We start from the raw sequence: 17373 nt of genomic DNA, 5'->3' as shown, positions 1-17373 counted from the left end.
GATTTTGATGCCTTTAACCACGAATGATAATAATAATATATAATGAATGGGACAAAAACAATACCTATTCGACCCAGTAAGTGTCCAAGTCTATGCAAGCCATAATGTGACAACCAACTTGAAATAAATCAACCTGTAACTAAATTTATGGCTTACTTTGTGCAATGACATTGTGAAACGGTAAACGACATTTGTTCCTATAAAGCACCTACTTATCTCCTTTTAATCATTTAAGTCCAATGGGCGCGTACTTGGTAAAATACGATATTGATTTTTTTTTGTCTTTAATTTTTCTAGAAAACCATTTAAGATGTATTTATTGTATAGCGTATTTTATTTCATAGTTGTTTCATGTTAATCGCCGGAAGTTACACTTTACCACTGTTTATATAGCTGTATAACGCTAATATAGCCTTATATCACTATAATAGCGAAATAAGGACTTCTCCTGAACCTGTTAAACGTGACCGCCGTACAGGAAGTCAAGTGCACAAGATTTAGACGACGGGTAGACACCAATATTAATTGTGATCCACTGCTCTGTTGGGATTAGGTGCCGGCTGTTCTCTCTTGCCAAAGTCATTTATGTACTGGTTGCTTTCTGGACTTTGAAGTATTTACATTTTACTAGAAGTTTTCCTCTTCAGAAAGAGCTAGTCACGGTCACTGCATGAAAATATGCGCTTAATTGACAATTATTTGCAATTTATTTGTCAATTATATGTAAAGTTTACGGAATAATTTGCATAAAATTGGCAATTATACTTCAAGGATAAATTACATATAATTCAAGTTTAATCTTCCAGTAAACTTCAACGTTTACTTGCGTATAAACTGAACTTTATATGCAATTAAACATGGAGTTTAAATGCTTACTTAATCACATTTATACTAATTTAAACTTAAAGTATAAATGCAGATATAGATGCAATTAAATCGCTGATTTAATTGCATTTAAACTAACATTTTTATCCAATTATATTTGAAATATCACGTATAAACCTACATTAAACTCCATCTTATTCAAAGCTTAATGGTTTTTTACTCTATTAAACTTCAAATACAATAATAAATTGTTGCTTAGGTTGAATTAATTGATATAGCTTGAATAAAGTTACGAAATAAATGACCTTTTTGAAATGATATACCTGATATTTGATGACTTTAGCAATACCCACTTGAAAGACGAAAGGAATAAAAACACAAATACATGTTAACTTATTAAAATTATGTATTGTATGTTTATTTTCAATATATAAGAAGCATAACAAAAGGCAAACCTTAAGAGTAAAATAGTTCAAACGTAAGAGAATGTTGTTAAATGTTGGTATTACTATTGCAATAACAAATGAATGTCATAAAGGAACAAAACCATTCAATATTATTATCTTATGTTAAAGTTTTATAAACTACAAGCCCAATGACGACCTAATGTTCTACATATTACAAGAATTGCAAATCTGGAACAAGTCAATATTACTAAAGATTCAATGTCTTCCAACAAGAAATCACAAAAAAAAAATCCAAGGTTCAGATATTTACTCGGTCAGGCATTGCCCAGCGATTTTTTTAAATATGGAGATTTGATGTAGAGATATATTTAAATAAAAAATAAACTTATTTCTTCATTCTCATATTGCAATGCCAAAACAAAATACCATAGCAGATACTTTTCTCATCCTTATACAAGCACCTGGATCAATCAACATTTCAACTGGTTTATACCCAGTATCTTTAAGATTAGATTATAATCTTCAAAGTCACCTGTAACAATAATAAAATAAAATGTTTAAAGAACAATTAAAACCTCACTTAAGAAGATTTCCTTTGCTTCCAAGATTACCTCATATATTGCAGAAATTGCTCTGCACGCAAACAGCAATATATTTTTAAAATATACTCCAACCTGTAAACCTATGCATGTACTTATATACATACAAAAAAAAGTGAGAAATGAGAGGTATATAATTCTACTTCTACTTATTACTTTAAAAAAAACCTCTATTTCACAAAATCATGTAATTGCTGAGATTTTCATGTTTATAACAATGTTTTGGGGAGATAAATTTCCTGTTGAGTTTAGACTAAAAGAATTTATCAGAATCACTTATAATGGAAAATAAATCTACCATGGAAATAAGGATTTCAAACCACAAATTCGTCATTAGCTATATCTTTTTTTCAGCTTAATTTCAAAAAATCAAAAAAAAAAACTCACTGGTAACTATAAAAAATTTATCAGAAGTTTAAGGAGTGATATTGAAGATTAGAGATAATTAATTACATCAATAGAAACAACTTCCAAATAACTTTTGTTATGTCATCAACATCAAAAGTCACTATAAAGTTACTATCTCCTAGTAACAGAAGTTGCCAATATTACTGCATTATCAATTAGTGCATAGCTTTTAATTTCAAAAGTTCAAACAAGAGCTGAAAATGAATTATAACTACCAGTAATGGTATATTTTTCCCATTTAAACATTTATAAAATAATAGAAACAAGGGTTTTCAAACAAAAATTTATAACTGTAGTGTTACTAATGCTTATAAAGCAACTTGTTATATCCACCAATGGACTATATCTTAGTAAAACTGGAGGCAGTTAATTAGAAAAAAAACTATCCAATCACAGGCCTGTAGAGACTTCCTTTGAAGATCACAGTCAACCACAGTGATTTTGTTATGTACATTGAAGGACCAAATTACCTGTGTCTTGTATTACCTTAAATTTTGGTATGACATATCCCATCAGTGGATATAACGACAGTGATAGTAACCCATTGATTATCAAGGATGATTGTATCATGTATCAAGACTTTCAGATCTATGTCAACAGATTTCTGATGAAAAAAAACCCACCAGCTTTAGGTAGTAAATTTTAAACAGTAACAACATATATAACATTAAAACAATTACTTGACAGCCCATTGAACATTTGCTGCCAAATTTGGCTTTGGGCGTGTTGTTACTAATGTTCCTTTGATGCGTTTTACATAAAGCCTCCTTGACTTTGGTGTCTGCATTTTTGTTGTTTTCTGGTCAAGTTCTTTCACAATTGAAGAAAACTCCTCTGACCTCCAGGGGATGTCCTTGACCAGGAAGCATGCCTCATCCCCCGAGATGTTTTCTTCCTCTGAAGACATCATGTCCACACGCAATGCCTCCCTCACTTTTTTCTTTTTCTCTTCAGAATAGCTCCTCTTTTCATTTAACGCAGCTATTCTGGATGTCATTTTCTGTTAATAAATGCAACAAGATATCAACAAATCAACTATTTATACAGAACACAATATATATTTATATATGTTACATGGAGGTGATTTGACTTGTTTATCATGTTCATCAAACTCGAGTTACAATGTAGTAAATTTTCAAATTTTGAAAAGACAAAATTTTTGTTTTAAACTAATGAGATAAATAACAATCACGCATTGGGGAACTTTTTTTCTCCTACCCGGACAGGAAAATCCATACTTTTACCGGTGTGAGACTTTTCTATCGCTATACGAAATTAATGCACGTGCTTACATAGAGTAAGTGAATTAAAAGAACCCTTCTCCCTCTTTGTGGTGAGGCCTAAAGAGGATGAGACAGGAGATCTCAAATCTCTGGATAAGAAGGAGATCTCAACTCTCTGGATAAGATTCTTAACTGTAAAACACTTGACAAAGCCTATTGTGTCACAACTTAAGAATCTTACCCCTCGGGTTGAGATTCTCCTGTCACACCCCAAAGGGTGAAAAATTCTATTAATCCCATAACTTTATCTCTATTCTCGTCTACATTCTAGGAATCTGACCACCATACTGTGTCATAATATCTTTCTGTCATAAAATATAAATAGAGAGCCAATATGTTCTGTTGTTTATACCATATTCAATGTAATTAGCACCCTTTACCCTATAAGCGCCAACGCCCGCTTTTCATGGATTTAACAAAGTTTTACAACACATGATGCCTCTAACATCAGCATTGTATCCCATATTACATGAACTTGTGAGTCTTTCTCATGTAAACCACAACATAATAATGCATCTCAAATTTAAAACTTAAAACACTGTAACAGATTAATGTACCTTCAGTACAGAAAGATATATAATTTATATTATTTCCTCAACTTACATGTTGGTTTATTAATAAGCGCCCATTTGTTACAATTTTAAGCGCTTAGGCGCTAATTTCGGCATATAGAGTACTTTAAATAGGCAACCACCTGTTGTACGCCATTAAATAGAATGCAGTTGAGAATGAGTTGCATTGTGAAACAGGCATTATACAGTTATGGCAATAAATAAAAATGCCTTGTGCCATTTACATGTACATATTGTACATCTATATATAATCATAACCAGTATTTGCATGGTTGTTGTTGTTTTACATTGACAATTATGGATGCATCAGGTTTTATAAACAGAGAAAAGCCAAAGTACTCCAAGAAAACCCACTGACCTACAGTCAGTACCTGAAAACTGCCACACATCAGAGTTGAACTAAAACTAGCTAGTGGTGATTTGTTGAAAAACCTTATTTAACCACTTGGTCACAGCATCCCCTTAAGAACTGACTGCAATCAAAGCCTGGATTATAGGATAAGCTTACCCTTTTCTTTCTGCTGTAACGCATCATCTTCTCCTTATGGTGTTCAGTTTTCCCCGTGAGGTTTTTGTGCTCTTTCTGCTTTAGTGACTCAAAATACCTTTCTATGGACACTGAAATTTCAAAGATACAGATACTGGGGGGTATAATTAAATATATGTAACACTGGAATTTATAATTATAAAACAGCATATCGGTACATGTATTTGAAATTATTTTTTCTTTTTCATATTTCTTGTAATTTAAATAGTTTGTTTTGTTTCTTTTTATAATTATTGTATGCCATATCAAGAGCCAAGGTAATTCATTGGAGGTAAATGTATTTGGCTTATTACATAGATGAAAGCTGTGGTATGAAATTAGAATGATGTTAAAGAAGTATTTCAATAATCAATTTTCACTTACCCATTATTACTCCATTCTGTGCAGAGGGGTACATTCCTTTGACAAAACTCAGTATGTGCTCTGTCATTTGACTGTTTTCGTTTGAGTTATGCCTGCAAGTCATGACCAAAAAAAGTTATAATGAAAAACAAAGGAAGTTTGAAATTGTAACAAAATATTCCTGGGGGTTGAGGTCAATAGCCACACCAATATAAAAAGTTTAATAATGGTCAAAACATCATATCACATTGTACTTTTTAAATAAAAAGTTTCAAATGTTAACTAAAATAGTATTAAATATTTCAAAAGTCGAATAGGCCAGAAGTTGAATATTTTGAGTCGTATTACAAATTTGAACACCTGAGTCAGATTTCTTAACAAAGGTACAAGTGTATAGTTACTTTAGACTGTTGCCGCTCCTGTCTTTGATGGTCCAGTTCAGGTTTTTGGCCTCACTGCCACATTTGTAGCCATCATGGACTGCTGACTATAATATGCATTCATAAGTTATAATAACCGACATTATACTAATCAAGAAAAGCTTAATTACACAGCATTCTGATTCTACAAATTACATATGGTTAAAGGCCCACTACCTTTCCGGAGCAAAATTTAAAGGTTTCTTAAAAACGTTAATAACAAAAGAAAATATATATCAATGTCTTAAGATGAGGTTACCGTACAACACCAAACATATGCAAGATTTCCTGTCTAATATACAATAACAGTGGAGATTCATTTCGCTGTTTTGCCGTCTGGCGCACTGATAGTGCAACTACCGCGCGGCATTTAGGACGACAGCGGGAAACATAAAACGACCCGCGTTATGAAAATTAACATTTTATTTATTCTAATTAAACAGTTCTGAAGTGATGATAAGTGTGCTAGTAAACGTATAGTTAATAACTTCTGCGACTCTATAAAATTATTGATCTCGTTTTACATTCCTATTTTAAAAATTAAAAGCCGTTTCGGAAAGGTAGTGGCCCTTTAAATGATGTATTGACTATTATTGTTATTTATTGTTAAAAGTATGAAATCAAAAGTACTAACTACTGATTAGAAAAATTCACCTTTAAACACATACCTTAATTTCTGCTGGTACATTGACTTGTTTAGATTTACTAATACGAGCGGTACATTCTTTGGATTTCTCAGCAAGAACCTCATCCAACTTTAGGAGTATCAGCTCATTCTGCTTTGCTAGCATGTCCATCTTTCTCAGCAAAACATTATGAATCTCGCATTCCTATCAAATAAATGAATAACTTTTATTAAGATTTCTTTATCTAATATTATTTATACAGTGTATTTTAATAAGAATCAATGCATTTTTTTAAAATTATATTTTGACAGCCCGCTAGTGTAGTACAATGTTATCTTATGGCCTAGCTCTTACCAGCTTCCATAGTTTATCTAGCTGGAGACCAATAATTAATGTAGAACTAGAAGAACATGGAAAATTGAACATTGGTCTCCAGCGAACAAATTCTTAGAGGAAACCCAGGTTTGATTCCTGTTCCAAGTTTTCAACTGAGGTGTACATGTGTTTTACCATTCTCCATATGTATGTTTTGTAGATGTTAGGGATATAAAAAAGTGAGTCAGTATTGTGCCGCCAGCCATGTTTTAAACCGCAACCTGGACTACCTGGTTCACTGCTCAATCACTGGGCTATAAATGGAAATTCCCATTTAAGCAAATTAAGCAAGAAGGTGACTGGGTGGTCAGATGATGTAGAGGTTAAGCAACTCGCATTTCACCTAGCCAGCCAGGGTTCAATCCCCGGCACAGACGTAAAAAGGTCAGGGGTCACCTACCTGATCACATGGCTTTTCTCGGGGCACTCTGGTTTCCTCCCAATCAATTACCCCTCACGCTTTCATCAGAGCCATCGAAAGATGGTGAGACTAGTATTGACGATAAAATGTGTACTCTACCCGCATCGTTTTGGGTTCTCAAAACCCCCAAAACTTACTACAGGAGGTAAACATTTGTAGATGAAGGTACTAACATTCCGGAAAATGGTGCTTGCATTTTTCCACTTCTACTATATTTTGTGTCGTGACCAAACCCTGTTTCAAGCATTGGTGATGCACATAATAGGGGATACCCGAACCAGGGTTTTATTTTGAGTTTGGGTGAAGCAAAAAAAGTGGAGTGGGGGAGTCAGGGAAGGATTAAAAATGTAATAGTTGCTGGATAGATTGATCGCTGGCACACAGGTTGCGTATCCAGCTAGCATTTGGTGATCGCATGTTCGAACCACGGTTTGGCCGCTGTTACATTTTTCCTACATTTAACCTAAAACTTGTATATTGATTGTGATCATCTAGACTATGTCGTTGTCGTCCAAAATTTATCGATTAATATTATTAGCTAGAGCTCTAGATCTACTTTCGGTTTCGTTATATTACATGCAGATTATGATAGACTTGCGCAAGTCACTGAATTATTAAGTCGTAATTTATGCGATATTAAAATATATAGGCCTAGCAAGCGATAAATATTGAATTTTTAAAATCTAATTATTACCTTGGAAGATCCTAGTCTGGACGAAGGGGTTGTTGGCTGCAGTTCATGTGTTGTTTTATTAATCGTCGAGCTCGACCTCTCTGTGTGACGTTTCCGGTTATGCGCAGATGGTGTAACGTTGTCAATAATGGCGCCCACCATGGCTGTTCTCCCTGTCCGAGGGGATATGTTATTTTCTCCAGAGGAGCCGCTCTTCAACACTGAAAGGTCTTCTCCATACTCAGATCCTGTGTCAGAGGAATCAGCGATCGAGTCGCCTAAGAAATGTGTTGGTGATGATGATCCAGAAGCCATTAGTTCGATGGTTGAATATAACGTGGGAAATGCGGTCTGCCTTTGTTGATGATGCTGCGGAGACTGGGCACCGGTCAAATTGCGCCAGTCTAATTTTGGCGGTAGGTATCATGTTTCTTACGCAATTAGTTTCGGACAGTGTAATAACCAACATTGAAAGCCTGCAATGAATCGAATACTTCTAAGGAAAAGTCTGTTTTGGTGTAGAATTCATCAGTAGAACCGATCTCCGTAAACAATTCAAAGGATTTTAGGCCTACGAAACTTGCAAAAAAAAAATGGAGATTAAATACGAAACTGTCCCTGTATGTAATGCATATTTGGCGCCGAGCTCACGGGCATATTACGTTCACAGACAAATGAATGGCTAGTGTGTAAATTTTGGGTTCGAAAAGAAGACACCGGGTATACGTAAGAGTCAAGACGGACAAAATGGTGTCACTGTTGAGCTGTAAACGGACAGACATTTCATGTACATGTAACTATATCTTGTTTTACGTTTCATTTTATATTTTAAAATATCAAATGTATGTAACTTGTGTACACAATATTATACTTACATTAATCTTTATCAATTAGTTACATACATGTACATGTAACATAAATACATTTGTTAGTATACAATGTATATAGTTCCTTCAGAATGCAGCATGATGGAAGTTATTTTCCCTTTCATAATCATATACATGTAACCTATATATAGCTGCAGTTCAGAGTTGTGTAAAATGTGTAGCCATGGCACGTAATTGTATGTGATACAGCCTCAGCCGACATGACTAATGTATGTGGGATATAACATAAACGAGTACCAGCTAGGTGTTTAAACCCAAGATATGTATTAGAGAACACAGAAACAATGTATTGTGAAAGAATATAGGTAATACCAAGCTGGAGGTATGTGACATCAACATGAAAAAATGCTGGGATGGTAGCCTTATTTATTATTCCTTTTTAATTTTAGTATTCTCTTTTCTTTTTCAGGAAAACAACATTTGATGTCACATATCATATGCTACTGGATATACCACTGTGCCAGTTATGCCAGTTGAATGGTTTCCCACATGCACCATGTTATACTTCTGTTACATGTATGTATTACAAGTAAAATCAAAATACCAGTAATTAAAATACCTTGCACATATATTCATATGTTGATTTGTAGTTGTTATACAAATGGAAAATTAAATGATGAAGTAATATGCAGGGATTATTTTGGAGTGGTCCCTGTGGCCATTAGCCCCTACTTTTCTAAAATGACCCCTTTGATTCAGGAAATTTCTTTATATTTCTTTGTTATATTAATGGCCCTCTGATGATTGTCAAAATATAAAAAATAATCTATGTATATTTTCAACCAAATGATCACTGAATATGTATTTATCATATTCTTTTTGTCTCATATAGCTATGCAAATTTCTGAACCATATTTTTGAATCTTGACAGCTTATAATTTTCAATTTCATGCAATAAGTATTCTGATATACACTTAGTACATGCAGCCAACAATTTTTGTTTTTCTACTTTCAGAAATGAAGTTTCAATCTTGAGGTCTGACAGCATCAGTTTTAGTACAAGGTCTAGACTACTACTTTACTGAATTATGGCAGATGGCTGTTAGAGTTTATTTGTGAAACTCATGGCAAAGGGTAATTATATTTTATCAAACTTGGAATGTTGCAGCATTCAAGCAAAACTGGTTGAACACAGGCACTTGGCTCTATAGACATTTCCCTCTCTATATACAGTCCAACCTACTCAAACAAACTCGGATAGTACAAAAAGTTGTTTTATATGAAAGGGATTGAAATCCCCAGCAAATTGCATTCAATATCCTTGTGTTAATTACTCATTTAGTATATGTCGATTAATATGAAAACCTTAGTAATATAAAATGATATCTAAGTCCCCATGGGTACTTTTTTGTGTGTTGTTTTAAATCCCTGTAATACTGTGAATAACACTACCCAATTTCAGAAAAAGTCTGATTATTAACAAACTGTATAAGATTTGACAGTGGGAATACTCTCAATCGACAGATAATTTATCTTTAATTTGGTATATGATACAATATATATCATGCTGTGTAAATAATCACTAGGTATCCAGAAACATTGAAAAACAGCCAGATTTGCCAAGGGCTCTAATGGGTAGCTAAATAACCACTGCATGTCAACACTTCAGCTTCATAAGAATGGAAATTTGTAATATTATTATATAATCTCAATCCATTATCCCTCATGTCGCTTAAGCTTATTGACTACCTTTTCCTTACATGCTTTAACTGTATCCTCTTTTTTTTCATAGCAAGTCTAAAACAGTCGATAAGTGAATTAGTTGTAACAGTATGATATATCTTTTAATGCTGAAGTGATGTAAAGTAACAATATGCACGACAGAGTATGGCATACATATGGTGACATGACCACACTATACATTGTATAACTGTGTTCCTATTTTGTAAACACTGACTTATTCTGTGTGAGATACTTTTAAACATTGTTTAACTATGTTGTCAATGTCAAATTCAATCAACATGTTATCAGTGCCATGTCAGTTTCCTGTCCAACTAACATGATGGGTAGAGCCAACGGCAATATCGTAGATATGAAATTTTTTTAACAATATCGTCGTCTCTTCTCTACAATCATGATGACAATTTGCGATGCCGATATATGATAACAGCTCTTCAGTACATATACCATATTTTTGTGTGTATATTATGTATGTACACATTTTAAACTTCTTCAGATCCACCGGCTTTGAAAATTTGTATGGATGTAAAGGAAGGGTTGCCCAAGAAATGTTGTTATATTTTTTACCCTCAAACACATTGCCCTGTCTCTTTGAAATTCAATATGATCTAAGTCCTCACTTTAAAAAATGTATTAAATCTCTTCTTCTTCTTTTTCATTTATAAATGCCATAGGTGTTTGATGATCTAAAAAATCTTAGACCTCTTGCTATTAGAACTTTTGATAAATATTGAATATAAAAAATGGTAATATATTATATTGAAAGTTTGTATTCAGGAAGAAAGCACTTGATGGTTAATGAAGGGGCAAGTGACTTGTTATAAAGTCATGTTTTTCATTTCCGTCATGCTGCATACATCATTGATTTCAGTCTTAGACACATTAGCAGTGACTAACCTATAGCATAATCAAATGTATAACTATTTGTAGCTAGCTAGGATTTTTTTATAAAAAAAAATGTAATTTACCTAACTCTTGTTTCTAAATATTGCATACAATATATGTTTTGTCAGGTCAGTAGCATGGGAAGACATACCAAGGAACAGAAAAGACAGGAAAGAAGAAGAAAAAGAATAAAGCAAAGGCAAAAGTTGAAGGAAACAAAAGACTGGATCACAGAGTCAAGTACAGAAATTTCGAGACCCTTAAGTCCATTCAGTGCATCAGATGAAGATGACTGTGAAAGTTGTTTGGACTTTTGCTCGGAGGTAGATCTTTCAGAGACTGAAAAAGAAATTAAGCAGAATTTGAGGGATGACTCTTTGCAAATTATACATAAAAGAAAACATTTTAAAGATTTTTTTTGTAATGCTAGTAAGTCAAATGCTATTAGATTAGAGAAACAATTAGAAGATGAGAGAGAGAAAAGAAAGAAAGCACAACAATTAGCACTTCACTGTACAGACCTTGTAAAATTTTATAGAAAGAGATCTAAAAACTATTAACCAACTTCATTTATTTGGTATTATTATTTATAATGTCTTCAAAACGGAAAATCTCCCATGTGCATTCTGTCTATAAGAAAAAGGCTACCAGAAAGAAATGTCCAGGATGTGAGCAGATGTTTTCTAGTCAGTATTATAAAAGCCATGTTGCTAAATATTTTTTACATAATCAATGGACATGTTCAATGAATAACTCACCAGTACTAGGAAATAGGAATAGAAGTGAACATTTGCAAAATGATCTGTATAATGCCCAGACAGATGTGTCAAGCTCTGAAGATAATGAAGAACTTTTGAAACATAATTTAAAGAGTTTATTGAAAAACAAACTTAGAGCAAATGTCCATTCTTCAGATTTACTTAGTGATATGTCGGAATCAGATGATGAGATTTGGAATGATGTCTCAGAACTTGATATTGAATCGGATCTTGTTAAGGATAAATCATTACAGGGTAAATCAAGTCAAAATTCAAAAGTCACATCCCTTGTATTTTGGCTTTGTTTATTTTTATGTACTTGGCAAGCACTGAATTTAGTTACTGATACTGCTCTTAATTCCATACTCTCTTTCCTGTCTGCCTTTTTTAATGTTTTAAGAACAGAATCTGGTCTTATTGCTGGAGTAGCAGCGACATTTCCTTCATCATTTGGAGAACATTAGGTTTACAAAAGGACAATTTTCAAAGGTTTGTTGTTTGTAAAAAGTGCTACGCATTGTATAAATTTGAAGAATGCATAAAAGTTATTGAAGGTGAGCAAATTTCTGCATTATGTTCCAAGGTAAATTTCCCAAATCATCCTCAACATGTAAGGCGGAGAGCATGTAGAGAACCATTATTAAAAACTGTCATTCTTTCAAGTGGCAAGAAGAAGCTTTACCCTTTCAAAACCTACTGTTACAAGCCTATTCAAGAAACTCTTTATAGACTAGTGCACCAAAAACATTTTGAGGATGATTGTGAGAAATGGCGCCAAAGAAAACAACAACCTGGCTTTTTGACAGATGTTTATGATGGAAAAGTTTGGAAAGAATTCCAAAGTGATAGCAAAAATAAGTTTCTATGTACCAAAAGAAACTATGGACTTATGCTAAATTTGGATTGGTTCCAACCATTTGATCATGTACGTTATTCTGTAGGAGTTTTATATGCTGTTGTCATGAACTTGCCAAGAAAAGAAAGGTTTAAACTGAAAAATGTTATCCTTATTAGCATTATACCAGATCTGAATGGGGAACCTAGCATGAATTCCTTTTTAGAACCTTTAGTAAATGAGATGAAAATTGCTTGGGATAATGGTTTTTGGATGACATCTTTCAATAGCAAGAAAAAGGCCAATATTTTTAAATTTGCTTTCTTGTGTGTTGGATGTGACATTCCTGCAACAAGGAAATTGTGTGGATTTTTAGGCCACAATGCTAAATTTGGTTGTTCTAAATGTTTTAAGGAGTTTACAGGCGGAGTAGGACACACAGATTACAGTGGATTTGATGTAGAAAACTGGCCAAGACGTTCTTTGGAACATCACAGAAGGGTGATAGAACAGTTAGGTACTGCTAGAACTCAGACTCAGTTACAAGAACTGGAAAGCGAATTTGGTATTCGTAAATCTAAGATTTGTGAATTGATATACTTTGACCCAATTAGAATGTCTGTTGTAGATCCTATGCACAATTTGTTCCAAGGAACAGCAAAGAAAATGATAAAAATTTGGATGGACCTCAATGTTTTGAAAGTTGATCACTTAAAAGATATACAGGCAAAAGTTGATGCAGTAGATGTTGCATGTAATGTTGGAGCTATTCCGAGGAAGATTGCTTCATCCTTTGGAGGTTTTACTGCAGAACAATGGATGAATTGGACTAACGTTTTTTCCATTTATGCATTGAAAGGTATTCTTCCAAGCAAACATTTAGATATATGGAGGCATTTTGTTTTGGCTAGCAGAGCAATAACATCAAAATACATTACTGAAGTAGACATTAAGGAATTTGAATTGCACATATTTAAGTTCTGTAAGGAATTTGAGGCAGAATATGGCAAGCAGTATGTAACCCCAAATATGCATATGCATATGCATTTGGCAAGCTGTGTTCGAGATTATGGACCAGTTTACTCATTTTGGCTTTTTAGTTTTGAGCGTTACAATGGACATCTTGGTTCCCTCCCTAATAACAATAGGTCAATAGAAATACAACTGATGCGAAGATTTAATAGAGATTCTTTTGTTTCATCAATGTCTTTTCCTGATTTGTATCAAGATGAATTCAGCAGTGTTCTAGAAAAAGCAACATGCACACAGGAAAAGGACATATTTACAGATTTTGATATACTGAAAATAGTGTATATGTCCGGTAAATGTGCACCAGTGGTTAATCAGGAATGGAATTTTACTAAACCTTATACATTTTCAAAGCAGTCAAATAAGTGTCTTAACAAAGATGACTACACAATACTGAAAGCTATGTACACAACAATTTATCCTGATTTACTTGACAGCATTAATAACATGCCAATGTCGTATAGAAAATGTTCCACAATATCTCTCGGAAAAGAAGTTTTTGGGTCTTGGAAGTCTAGGCATAGAAGGTCTTCTGTAGTAATGGCATATTGGCATATACCTTGTGAAGGAACCATAGCAACTGAGGAAGGCTATGGACAATTAGTTCCTGGTGTTATTCAGGAATTTATTTTCCACAATTTGCTTGTTGGAGGTGAGAGTAAACTACATATTTTTGCTAAGATATATTGGCTTCAGAAATTACCTGATCTGTATCGTTATCATTGTGGAAAACCAGTTGAAGTTTGGAGTAAAGATCTGTATGATGTTTGGGGTTCTTCTGCATTTCTTCCTGTTCAGCGAATTTTTTGCAAGTGTGTTAGAGCTGAAGGGAAATTGCTACAAAAAGAGGTTCACTTCATTTTCCCTTTGAGTTGTAAGTTAGGTATATGATCAAATTTTACCTACAATTGTAAACTTTGTATCAAAGACTGACTACCTGTTGCTATTAGACGTATCTTAACATTTGCAAAACCAGATACACAAGTTATTTTTATTTGTTTTTTAAAAGATGCTCCACCCCCAACAAAGAAAATTGATGTTTAATAGTGTATATGTCAAATTAACACAAAAACATACATATCATTTATTTAGCTTTTGATTCGTGTGTAAGTTTAAATTAAATTTTCAAACTTTCCAATGGTGGTTATGGTATAAAGTAAGTAACTTATGTAACCGAAGAAAATGCTTATTCATCTTTTCCTGTTTTTGATAGAGAAAACATACCATTTGTAAGTGCTAAAGCATCTATAATTATTGGTACAGTATATCTTGATTACTTTATGAGTTATAAATATATCAAATGACAAACATATGAAATTCACATAATGTAATATCTAAAATTGGAATAGAAATAAATTTTGAATAAGGAAAATTAATGAATTTTGTAAAAGAATTTTATATCCATACAAATACATTTTGTACACTGAGATAAAACACCATGTGCATAGTAAGATGTGTCTCAATCTATTATATTTTTTGAAGTGTACATTGCTTGAAGTGAGCTTGTATAATATATTTTATTTAAAGAGTGTAAAATATGATTGGTATTTTGCCTTGTGCCACTGGGTAAAACACAAATGTCGCGTTACAAAACACCACGCTGGAAGGGTGTATCGCCCTGTGCCACTTGGTAAAACACAAATGTCGCGTTACAAAACACCATGCTGGAAGGGTGTATCGCCCTGTGCCACTTGGTAAAACACAAATGTCGCGTTACAAAATACCACACTGGAAGGGTGTATCGCCCTGTGCCACTTGGTAAAACACAAATGTCGCGTTACAAAATACCACGCTGGAAGGGTGTATCGCCCTGTGCCACTGGGTAAAACACAAATGTCGCGTTACAAAATACCACGCTGGAAGGGTGTATCGCCCTGTGCCACTGGGTAAAACACAAATGTCGCGTTACAAAACACCACGCTGGAAGGGTGTATCGCCCTGTGCCACTTGGTAAAACACAAATGTCGCGTTACAAAACACCACGCTGGAAGGGTGTATCGCCCTGTGCCACTTGGTAAAACACAAATGTCGCGTTACAAAATACCACGCTGGAAGGGTGTATCGCCCTGTGCCACTTGGTAAAACACAAATGTCGCGTTACAAAACACCACGCTGGAAGGGTGTATCGCCCTGTGCCACTTGGTAAAACACAAATGTCGCGTTACAAAACACCACGCTGGAAGGGTGTATCGCCCTGTGCCACTTGGTAAAACACAAATGTCGCGTTACAAAACACCACGCTGGAAGGGTGTATCGCCCTGTGCCACTTGGTAAAACACAAATGTCGCGTTACAAAATACCACGCTGGAAGGGTGTATCGCCCTGTGCCACTTGGTAAAACACAAATGTCGCGTTACAAAATACCACGCTGGAAGGGTGTATAACCCTGTGCCACTTGGTAAAACACAAATGTCGCGTTACAAAACACCACGCTGGAAGGGTGTATCGCCCTGTGCCACTTGGTAAAACACAAATGTTGCGTTACAAAACACCACGCTGGAAGGGTGTATCGCCCTGTGCCACTTGGTAAAACACAAATGTCGCGTTACAAAATACCACGCTGGAAGGGTGTATCGCCCTGTGCCACTTGATAAAACACAAATGTCGCGTTACAAAACACCACGCTGGAAGGGTGTATCGCCCTGTGCCACTTGGTAAAACACAAATGTCGCGTTACAAAACACCACGCTGGAAGGGTGTATCGCCCTGTGCCACTTGGTAAAACACAAATGTCGCGTTACAAAATACCACGCTGGAAGGGTGTATCGCCCTTTGCCACTTGATAAAACACAAATGTCGCGTTACAAAATACCATTCTGGAAGGGTGTATCGCCCTGTGCCACCTGATGAAGCAGCATTTTGTAAATACCATTTATTAATGTAAATTTGTGATATAATTTTTTGCATTGATGTCGTATATTCAGATGTATGAATTATCTGTTACATGTTGTTTTGTTCCTAATGACATGTTTCCTGCAGCTTGTAATAGAAATATCAACTTTTATGCATTCAAAATTTGATTTAATAGATATGAATAAAAATTTTAATGGATTCTTATTGGAACAAAGACTCATATATAACATAATTTGTTTCAAGACTGTAATATTTGATGATGAAAAACAGAAATAAATTGATATTGATTAATTAAGCTTAAGTACTCTCTTGTGTTTTTTTTCTGTTTTCTTGAAGCCTTGAAATGTTTGCAAGTACTCCAGGAAAATTTCATTCATGTATTATAATGGTTATGATCAAATACAGTTATATGCAATTGGCACATTTACATGTCTAATGTGTGATGTACAAATGTACATAAATTGTACATATAACTGTCCATTTGTCCTCGTAATCTGAAGTTTCAAGATGTAGAAGAATGATGTATATCAAATACATGTATATAAATAATGCATGTATGTATCGTTACAATAAACGTTTTGTAAACTTGTAAATACGGAAGGTAAACCTCTAATTTAGTTGTAATTAAATCCAAAGTATCTAGCAAGTATAAATGTTCATTATACATCATGTATAAAGACAATGAAATTTGATGTAAACTTTAAACTTCAAGTTTAATTCAAGTAAAAATTCTGTTAAACTCCAAGTATCATGAAAGTATAATTTCCCATTATATATTACATATAAATGCAATTAAATTCATTGTAAACTTTAAACTCGGAGTATAAAGAAATATAAATGCATATAATTTCAAGTAAACGCATCCTTTCATGCAGTGATAGACAACATGCAAACATGATTCCATATCTTTATCCTCTTCTTTTTGGTCTCCTCTTTGTTCACATCTCCC

General features: G+C 34.0%; 1 protein-coding gene and 1 long non-coding RNA gene across 2 annotated transcripts; one reads left to right on the top strand and one right to left on the bottom strand.

The window, feature by feature from the left end:
* Positions 1–1219: 1219 nt before the first annotated feature.
* On the bottom strand, positions 1220–7812 carry LOC138325189 (uncharacterized). Its single transcript, XM_069270674.1, has 6 exons — positions 7519–7812; positions 6071–6232; positions 5385–5470; positions 5005–5096; positions 4603–4712; positions 1220–3239 (listed from the first exon to the last, which is right to left on the bottom strand). Exons 1-6 carry the CDS (start codon positions 7810–7812, stop codon positions 2916–2918), a joined length of 1068 nt encoding a protein of 355 aa, XP_069126775.1. The 3' UTR covers positions 1220–2915.
* On the top strand, positions 7778–16701 carry LOC138325190 (uncharacterized). Its single transcript, XR_011208736.1, has 4 exons — positions 7778–7913; positions 8794–8900; positions 9340–9458; positions 11078–16701. It is a non-coding gene; the product is annotated as an uncharacterized lncRNA (long non-coding RNA).
* Positions 16702–17373: the final 672 nt, after the last annotated feature.

This window comes from Argopecten irradians, chromosome 6, assembly GCF_041381155.1.
Source record: "Argopecten irradians isolate NY chromosome 6, Ai_NY, whole genome shotgun sequence".
Taxonomy (NCBI): domain Eukaryota; kingdom Metazoa; phylum Mollusca; class Bivalvia; order Pectinida; family Pectinidae; genus Argopecten; species Argopecten irradians.
Note: the sequence above shows the minus strand (reverse complement) of the source record. Positions and strands in the feature narration are given on the sequence as shown.

Coding starts and splice junctions, on each gene's coding strand:
- LOC138325189 (XM_069270674.1), bottom strand. CDS start 7,812: ATGGCTTCTGGATCATCATCACCAACACATTTCTTAGGCGACTCGATC. Junction 6,233..7,518: donor CCAGACTAGGATCTTCCAAG/GTAATAATTAGA, acceptor TTTATTTGATAG/GAATGCGAGATTCATAATGT. Junction 5,097..5,384: donor AGGAGCGGCAACAGTCTAAA/GTAACTATACAC, acceptor CATGACTTGCAG/GCATAACTCAAACGAAAACA.